The 10,374-nt window shown below is 44.8% G+C and overlaps 1 protein-coding gene across 1 annotated transcript in view; it reads right to left on the reverse strand.

The window, feature by feature from the left end:
* LOC140204495 (histone H4) overlaps positions 1–9,181 on the reverse strand; it is a 42,121-nt gene extending 32,940 nt beyond the window's left edge. The window contains exon 1 of the mRNA XM_072271201.1: positions 7,676–9,181. Coding sequence (XP_072127302.1) covers positions 8,862–9,173 — 312 coding nt within the window. The 5' untranslated portion in view covers positions 9,174–9,181 and the 3' untranslated portion in view covers positions 7,676–8,861. The remainder of the gene's footprint in view (positions 1–7,675) is intronic.
* Positions 9,182–10,374: the final 1,193 nt, after the last annotated feature.

A 10,374-nucleotide genomic window follows, 5' to 3' on the forward strand; every position in this document is an offset into this window, starting at 1 on the left:
ACACTCCACATTCTTTCGCGATATCATTCCCTACCCGACTAAAGGTATCCCTCTGAAACCTCCCATTTTCCCAGCACTCCTGCAACACTCCTTTAGCAGGGTGAGAATCATTGTGCCCCTGCAAGTTAGCCCAGTAGTTTGCCATCAGTTGCATCCTTCTTAGTTCCAAAGGCATTATTCCCATTTCTACCTGTAGGGCTGACACTGGTGACGTTTTAAAAGCCCCACTGCGCACTCTCAAGGCCTGAGCCTGAATCACATCCAGTTTCCTTATAAGAGACCTAGCTGCTGATCCATATACTATATTTCCATAATCCAATACAGATCTTACCAAAGCCACATACATTCTCTTCAAAGCTGAACAACTTGCTCCCCATTCCCTACCAGTCAAACATCTCATCACATTTATTACTTTTTTACATTTCTCCTCAACTTTCCTGATATGGTCTGCCCATGTTAATCGTGAATCAAATATAACTCCCAGAAATTTAAATGATGCAACCCTTTCTAATTCAACCCCATACATCCTTAACTTCTTCCCTACCTCAACCCTTTTCCTGGTAAAAAAAAAATACAGTTTGAGTTTTATCAACTGAAAATCTACATCCCCAATCATAACCCCACTCCACCACTTCATCAATTGCTTCTTGTAGTTTCCTGATTATATAGTCCATGTTCCTGCCTCTTTTCCACAAGGCCCCATCATCCGCAAACAGTGACCTACCTATATCCACTGGTACCTTTGTGAAGACATCATTGATCATAATCATGAAAAGTAATGGGCTAATCACACTACCTTGAGGTGTGCCATTTTCCACTATGTACTGTTTTGATAATTCTGATGCAATCCGAACTTGAATTTTTCTACCAAACAAAAAATCTTTAATCCAATTAAAAACTCTCCCACCAACCCCCATCTTGTGCAGTTTAATTGATAATCCTTCCTTCCACATCATATCATAGGCTTTTTCAATGTCAAAGAACACTGCCACTACTGACTCTCTATTTGCCTGGGCCTTCCTTATTTCAGTCTCTAACATAATCACTGAGTCCATGGAATTCCTTCCCTTTCTAAAACCACTCTGATAACGTGCCAGCATTCCCCTTTTCTCAAGCTCATATGATAACCTTTCTGTTATCATCCTTTCCATTATCTTACATATACTTGATGTTAATGCAATTGGTCTGTAGCTAGTGGGTTTTGACAGCTCCTTGCCAGGCTTCCTTATTGGAATTACTACTGCTTCTTTCCATGCACTTGGTAATCTTCCCTCCCCCCACACTCTGTTATAAAAATGCAGCAACTTCAAGAGCGCTCCTTCTCCTAGATTTTTTAGCATCACAGAGCATATCAGATCTTTCCCTGGGGAGGTTGGTCTCGATCTCTTTATTGCTCTCACCATTTCTGCTAATGTAAATGAATCATCAATTATATCATCTGTTCCTTCCCTCCTGCTTAACACACCTGGGTGTTGGCTCCTTATTCTTTCCCTTCTTCTTCTCCCTTCTTCAGACAAATTTTCTGAACTGTGTATCAGTACAAATGACTTGGCCATGACCTCAGCCTTATCCCTACTGGAGACTGCAGTTTCCTCCTCAGATATCATTACTGGATATTCCCATTCCCTTCTATCTCCTCCCATCCTCTTAATCATTCCCCATATCTCTCCCACAGGTGTTGTTCTTCCTACCTTGTCGCAAAAACTCCTCCAACTTGCCCTTTTAGCTTGACGTATAGTTCTTCTCACCACTGCCTGTGCTTTCTTATATTGAACCAAATGCTGCATATTATGGGTTCTTTTAACTAGCCTGAATGCTCTATTTCTGTTTTTTACAACCTGACAACATTCCTCTGTCCACCATGGTACCAGTTTTCTATTCATCCTATTTTTACTCCTAGGTATAGATCCTTCTGCTGCCATGATAATTGCTGAAGTCACTTGACTGTTTAATTCATCTACATTTCCAGAAATATCAATCTTTGTCAACCCTTCTTCACTCAACTTCTGGAACTTACCCCAATCAGCTTTTTCAAACACCCACTTTGGGCTTCCGCCACCTGGTCTTACTTCAACTCTTTCACCCACTGAACACAAAACTGGGTAGTGATCACTGCCTACTGTTGAAGCAGTCCAAACTCCCCAGTTACTAATGCCAGCCAAGGTATTAGACACTAATGTAATATCTAACACTGACTCAGTTCCTGTTGTTATGTCTATCCTTCTGCCTCTACCATCATTCATACACACCAAATCCCTTTCTTCCATCAAATCTTCAATTACCTTTCCATTTGGATCTGTAATCTGATCCCCCCCATATTGTGCTATGAGCATTGAAATCTGCACACCACACTACTTTATGTCTGTTTTGTCTTTGTATCTTTAATAGGCTGCCCAAATCCAATCTTTTACATGGATTGTAGTAGTTAATTATAACCACTCCCTCCCCTCTCTCCCACACTTCCACCACCATGTATTCCTGATCATCTCCTTTTTCCAGTACCCTATATGGTATACTTTGCTTGATTAACATAGCACAGCCCCCTCCTCCCCTTAGATTTCTATCTTTCCTTATCATTGTATACCCATATACCACAAAGTCTAAAGTTGGTTTCAACCAAGTTTCCTGAATACACACTACATCCGGTTTTACAACCATTTCTTTAATAAAGTGCTTGAATTCCTGGCTATTGGCCAGTAAGCTCCTTGCATCCCATTGTAAAAGAATCACCATAATTACTATTAACCAACACATGACACTTCCTGGCTTGACTGAATAGTGAGGTTCTCCCTCACTTCCTCCCATGTCAGTCCTACTAACCCTAGATGGTTTACTGCTGCTTTTACCACCTGCTGAATTTTGTCACTTTTTGACTTTACCTCAGCAGTACTATTAATCACTCTTGCAATGAATGTTACTAGAGCCTTTTTGTCTACATAAATCCTGTCATTTGTTCTTTGTTGCATCTCTCGTATCCCTATTGCTCCCTGTTCATTAGGAGCATTATTCTGTTCTGTTGACATTCTTACAGCTTCTGCATAAGTGATCTCTCTTTTCACTCTTATTTCTTGAATTTTAGTCTCCCGTCTCACAACCTCACACCCACTATATGCAACATTATGAGCTCCTCCACAATTGCAGCATTTTGGTTGAACTCCTGTTCCGCACTTTCCATATTCATGATCACCCCCACATCTAGCACATCTCCTCTGCCTTTTACAGTTTTTAGCCACGTGTCCAAACCTTTGACAATTATAGCACCTCAATGGCTTTGGCACATACACCCTTACTGGGTAACTCATGAAACCCAGGAACACCTTCCTTGGCACTCTTTCTTCTTCAAATTCAATCAATACAGATTCACTTTCCTTTTTCACTCCCTCCTTTGTTGTTTTCAGTCTTTGAACATTCATTACTTTCCCTCCTTTGATATTCCTCTTTATCTCCTCCATATTTATACTCATTGGTATCCCCGTGATCACTCCTTTACAACCACTATTTTGTGCTCCCAGTGTATTCCACCTTGCATTTTCCTATCTCTTTTAGCTTGAGTGCTTTCTCAAGTTGTTCCTCACTCGCACATCTTACCAATAAGTTGCCATCATTAAGGACTTTTGCAAATACTATTTCCCCTATCTTATTTGTCAGAGTTGTTGTTAGCACAAACGGGTTAATTTTCTTCATATGTCCCTGAGCCTTCTCATTAAACGTAATTATGACAACACCTCCTCTCTGAGCTTGTTCATCCTCCTCACTTTCAGAGCTTTCTCCACTATCATTTCTTATTCTTTTATTCCCTTTGTCTTGGTTAATATTCATCCGACCCCTCACTACCTCCTCATTCCCTTTATTTCTCCCTTCACAATAATCCACTCCCTAGCTGCCTACCTCTGGTCCCAAGTCTCTATCCCTCTCCTTCTCCACTTTCTTTCCCTCAACCCCGCCTCTTATCTTGTCCGCCATTACCGGACCCACACGACCCCCTCCCAGCAATTTCCGTTCCTTCCCCACTCTCTTTCCCTCAACAGGTTCCAAAACACACTCACGCATCAAGCAAAACACAGCCAGCTTCCAGTCAAGCCAACTCAGCCACCAATAAGCAGAAGCTGTTCGGAGCGCGGATTAAATAGGCAGCGCCCAAAGCGGTACGTTAATTAGGATGGGAATTCTGAGCATTACCATTGGCTGTTTGGAGAAATGAGTCACCAATCGGAACGCTGGGGGATGGGAAGCGGCGCCAATGGGCGGGGGTTACCGCTGTTGTTTAATACGGGAGGAAGTACTGAAGGGCAGAGACAGGCAGGGGTGCGGGCTGAAATTGAAAAGGGAAACGCAAATTTCAAAAGCAGAATTAAATAAAATCAGATGAAATTTTGTAAAAATTAAACACTAAGACGTTTAGTTCCTGACACAGGCAGCATGAGAGTGAAGTAGAGATTTATATTTATTTTTCAATATAAAGTTCAAATCGAGTTTATTTATGCATAGGTGAAAGGAACAACGTATTTGTAGCAGCATCACAGATACATTGCATCAGAGACACAACACTGACAAGACTGATATTAAATATGAATTATACCAAAATATTCAGAGACAGAAGACTATCAGAACAAAATCAAAATAACAAAGAGATTATGCGGGCAGTGGGAGAATCATCCCTCTTGTGCTTCTTCATCTCGTCACTCTAGATTCAGTGTCACACAACGCTGCCACTTTGATCTGGCCCATGTCTTCATTAACCAGGTCCAACACTTGCCTTTATTGGATCTTCCTCCTCCTTACACTAGTCATCGGGTTTGTGGGGGTGTGCCCAGGGTTAATTGGGGTGTGTGCCCCCTTGGACCTTAGGATTAGGTTTGAGGGTAGGGCTGGTGGATGTATATGCGGGGCTGGGAGAGATAAGGCTGTAGAGTTTAGTATGGTGAGATAGGTGGGGCTATGGTGGATAGGGTAGTGTAGTGTAGCCACTTCAATCTGGCCCATGCCTTTCATTAATGTGGCCTGACACCACTTGGCTTAATGAACTGGGTGTGCAAAGGGACACATCATTAGTAATACTATTTAGGGTCATTGGGTGTTTCGGGTCTTCAATCATGAGACATCCTCACCCAGGCGACCCAGCCAGGGTTTATCCCATGGACCAAGATAACGAAAGGCATGTAATTCTGCATGTTGTGGGTATTTTGGACCTTGTTACTTGGCTTTATTTTGATCATTTGGGTAATAGAATGTTCTGAGGCCTAGTTATCAGGCTTTACCTCCAAGTAAGGTTCAACTTCCCTACTTTAAATTTACACCTGTCTTTATTTTGCATCTGTGTGCCTGGGATTGCTTGGATAACCAGTGTTTACTGCAGTACAAAGTAGTAATTAGGGTTGTGCAGATTAGTCCATAATTCCAAAATGCAAACATCTCTGAAATCCAGGATTTTTTGTGCTGACATGACATCACAAATGGAGAATTTTACTCACGATTAAATTGCTTGTCTACTGAAGAGAGTTTCACGGCTCTGGGCCTCTATTCACTGGAACCTAGCAGAAAGAAGGGTTACCAAATTGAAACCTATCAAATAGTGAAAGGGCTTGATTGAGTGGATGTGGAGAGGGTTTTTCCTGTGGTGGGAATGTCTAAAACTGGACCACATAGCTTCAAAATAGAGGGGCATCCTTTTAGAGTGGTGATGAGGAGGAATTTCTTCAGCCAGAGAGTAGTGAATCTGTGATTTTTTTTTGCCACAGGCAGCTGTGGAGGCCAAATCACTGGGTATAGACAGAGACTGATAGATTGTTGATTGGTCAGGGCACAAAGGGATACAAGGGAAGGCAGGAGATTGGGGCTCAGAGGAAGAATTGATCAGTGATGATGAAATGCCAGAGAAGACTCAACAGAGAAGTGGCCGAATTCTGCTCCTATATCTTATGACTAAAACTCTCCCAGAGAGCGTTGATCTCAGCTTTGACTCAATCCAGCACCTGACGCTCCACATACTTATATAAGGAATACAGAAGTTCTTTGTTCTTTGATTAAAGAAATATCATTTCATTTCCATCCTGAATGCTTGTCACCTCATTCTGAGCAACAGACACAAAATGCTGGAGGAAGTCAGCAGGCCAGGCAGCATCAATGGGAAAGGGTAATGAGTCGATGCTTCAGGCTGAGCACCTTCACGCTGAGATCTGATGGAAGGTTCTCGGCGTGAAGTGTCGACTGTTTCCTCTTTCTGTTCCGCTGAGTTCCTCCAGCATTTTCTGTGTGTTGCTTTCGATTTCCAGCATCAGCAGATTCTCTCGTGTTTGTGATTTACACCTCATTCTGAGGGTATTTTCCTCAGTTATGGAGTTCTTATTCAGGGGAAACATTCTCCTTGCTGACTGCCTGTCACATCCTGAAAGAATCTAACAGATTTCCACGTTTTCTCATGAACTGCAGGGAATACAGACCCAGCCCACACACTCTACTCTCACATAACCAACCTTCCATCCCTGGAACCAGCCCAGTCAGTGTGGAGAACAGTCACTGCACTCCCTCTATTGCAGGGATATCCTTCCTGAGGAAGTGTGACCAAACCTGGACACTATATTCAAGGTGTGCTCTCACCAGGGCCCTATATAATCCCAGTGAGACATCTGTACCCTCTTCTCCACTCCTCCTGGATCACAGGACAAAATACTGTTTCCCTATCTCATTACTTGTTGTATCTGCATGTTAACTCAAGTGATTTGTTTACAAGGACGCCCAGGTCCCTCTGAACATCCCTGTATGGAAATGACTCTTATAGTTTGTTACTGGGAATGGGTGATCTCACATTTCCCCACATTCTGTTCCATCTGCTACACCCTCAACCATTCACTCTCCTGTTTACATCCCCCAAACCTTCTCACTACTGACACTGTCCCTCCCACTCTGCCACAGCAGCAGATGTAGTCACTGAGTTATGCAGCACAGAAACAGGCCCTTCAGCCCAACACATCCATGCTGACCAAGTGGCCAAACAAAACCATTGTCAGTTGACTGCATTTGGCCCATGTCCCTGTGAAACTTCCCTCTCCACACTCCAAGAGATATTGCTACTGTGCCTACCTATACCACCACTTGGGGTAGTTTGTTCCATGTAAACAGCACATTCTGTGTACAAAACCTGCTCCTCAGGGTCCCATTTAAATTTTTCCTCTCTCACTTTATATCTGTAATCTCTGGTTTCCAACTCCATAACCCTGGAGATAACAGATTCACTATTGACCGTATCAATGACTGCCATTATTTTATAAGCCTCTCTAACGTCACATACACTCTGGTGAGAAAGGTTCTGGCCTATCCGGCCTCCTGTTAAATCCCTTTTGCAACCTCTCCAGTTTAATGTCACCCTCTGATCCCAGGGCAACTATAACTGTACTCCATGCTCCAAGAGTAGTTTCCCCGAGGCTGGAGGAGCTATAATGTGACGCCACAGTCCAGTGCCCGATACTCTACCCGATGAATACGAGTGTGGCGAACACCTTCTTCAGCGTCCTGCCGACCTGTGTTTACACTCTGAAGGAATTCGATATCTGCACCGCGATATCTCTCTGGTTTACAGCACTCCCAGGGACCGACCATTCCCCACGGCAGTTCTGCCCTCGTTCGTCAATGACAATGGAACATCTCACATTTATCTGTCATTCCTCAAATCACTGACCTCATTGATCACCGTCCTGTTGTAATGTTAGTTCGATTGTTCCACACTCCACGATATCGCCAACTTTAGTGACATCGGTAAATTTGCTGAGCTGGTCATTGACATTGTCAGCCGAGTCTTTAATAAATGAACAGCAGCAGCAGACTTGACTCGAATCCCTGTGCCACACTATTGATCACAGGTCTGCAGTCTAAACAATGACTTTGTCTCCGACCACCAGGCCGATATTGTACCCAGTGCCCTGGATCACGTGATCTCTCCTTCCAGACACGAGTCTCACCAGTCTGAAGCTCCCGGGCTTTTCCTTGCAGCGATACACACACAGTGCTGGAGGAACTCAGCAGGCCAGGCAGCGAGTAAGCAGCCAGCGTTTCAGGCCGAGACCCTTCACCAGCATTTGCATAGTTTCTTGTGTTTAGTTTTCCTTCGATTCTAAGTTACTGGATAACATGACCCATCCTCCAATCCTCTGCCACTACTCCTGCCCGAGAAACGCGCAGAGAGACAGAGGCGGGGAGGGGAGGAGACAGAGTCAGAGTGACGGACAGAGTCGGGAGCGGCCTCTCATCTTCCAGGTCCGTCTTCACTTTAATACAACCCGGCAATTTCCAACGGTTTGTCCGAAACGCAGAGCTCCAGGGAGAAAAAAAAAACTCCCTCACACACCACGTACATAGTGAAGGATCTCCAGGAATTTACTGGCGGTCGGACTTCGTCGGATCAGAGTACAGTGTGATTGGCGCAGGATTAATTTCAAATTGCCCGCCAATTTCAGAGCAACCTGCAACAGTGCTTGACTACTTTTAAAATTATTTACCATTAATTGTATCATGGATTATACAATGTCAGTTTCATTTAATAAATATAATATCTAATTCTCTCAGTTAAGACTTAAATTTATAATTAAGGAATCGTTTCTCTAAACGAGTGAACTGATTTCTGTCCGAGACCGATAAAAGGATTAAGATCGATCTTAATGCGTTCAGAGGTTTTGTCCTAATCACGGACTGGAAAGGCAGATTCGCAGAAATATTTCAAGCGGAGCCGTATAATCTGTTTCAAGTGTAACCAGATGAATAAATCGATAAAAAATAATCAAAAGTGTGTGGATACAGCTCCGTCTGTGAGGCGGTGGGTGGCTCTTAAAAGAGCCTTTGTTTCGTGCTAGGAAGGAAGTGAGAGTTTTTCAGCCGCCGAAGCCATAGAGAGTGCGGCCCTGGCGTTTCAGAGCGTACACCACATCCATGGCAGTGACCGTCTTGCGCTTGGCGTGTTCAGTGTAGGTGACCGCATCCCGGATCACGTTCTCCAGGAAAACCTTCAGCACCCCGCGGGTCTCCTCGTAGATCAGACCCGAGATCCGCTTGACGCCGCCACGGCGAGCCAGACGGCGGATGGCTGGTTTGGTGATGCCCTGGATGTTATCACGGAGCACTTTACGGTGCCGCTTGGCTCCGCCTTTGCCCAGTCCTTTGCCTCCTTTCCCTCTGCCAGACATGATGCTGTTTCACTCAGGTCGCTGCTCAGTGACGAACTGACTGCTGCTGTCTCCTTTTATACACAGCGCCCCGACCTGCCCGAGAAACGCGCAGAGAGACAGAGGCGGGGAGGGGAGGAGACAGAGTCAGAGTGACGGGCAGAGCCGAGACCGGCCTCTCATCGTCCAGCTCCGCCTTCACTTTACCACAAACGCCAATTTCCAACGATTCATCCGACACAAAGCGCTCCAACGAAAAACAAAACTCCCTCACACACCACGTACATACTGAAGGATTTCTGGGAATTTGCCGATTCTCCTGCTTTAAATTACAGGAAGTGCTTTTCCATTCTACAAACCCCCGAGGACCTCGGTCTGTCCTTCCCGGCCCCACGACCAGTGCGAGCGCCCTCACACACAGCAGTTGGTGGGCGAGAGTGCAGTCACTTCCATGATGAGAGGGTTAATTCATTAGAAGAATTGTTCCTCTGGGTCGCCAGGGAAATAAAAGACCGGTCACATACAGGAACAGGATACATAACCAGATATATAGACCACGCTTCTGGCGCCTTCTGAAGCCCAGGTGAAGGGGTGGCTGAGGAGCTGGTTCGAGGTGGGTGGGTCTTCAGGTACAAGGATCATTGGGTCTCAAGGGAAACGACAGACGGGTCCAAGGAGGAGGAGAGCAAATATGTTTCCGGGGAGCCTTCTTCGTGCTACACGGAAGGGTTTAAACGAGCAGGGATGAGGTCCAACACATTGATTTTCGGGAACAAGGTTAAAAAAATCAGGACTTCCAGGATTGTATTATGACGCATGTGGCTGTGGGGTGGGAAATCGATATTTTATGCAGTTTAATTTGTTGCTGAGGAACTGATGCGGGAGGGATGTCTTCATGGATCAATGGGTGGTCCAGGCAGGTGGGGACCGGGACAAACAAGACTATTTGCATCTGAACCGGACGGGAACCAATACCTTCGCCAGGAGGTTTGACGGTGTCACTTGGTAGAGTTTGAACTGGAGTAGCAAGTGGGAGAATGTATGTATGACCAGACAGTCTGAAAAGAACGAGAGCCAATGTCAGGCCAATAAACATGGTGAGACTGATCGGCTGAAATGAGTTCACTTCAACACTACGAGTGTTACGTTAGCAGAGGGACAGGGCTGGCAGCTCAACATTCCTGGGTTTGATTGTTTTACATGTGAGTGGGGGGTTAGAAGA

The sequence above is a fragment of the Mobula birostris genome, chromosome 10 (assembly GCF_030028105.1).
Source record: "Mobula birostris isolate sMobBir1 chromosome 10, sMobBir1.hap1, whole genome shotgun sequence".
In the NCBI taxonomy this organism is placed as follows: Eukaryota; Metazoa; Chordata; class Chondrichthyes; order Myliobatiformes; family Myliobatidae; genus Mobula; species Mobula birostris.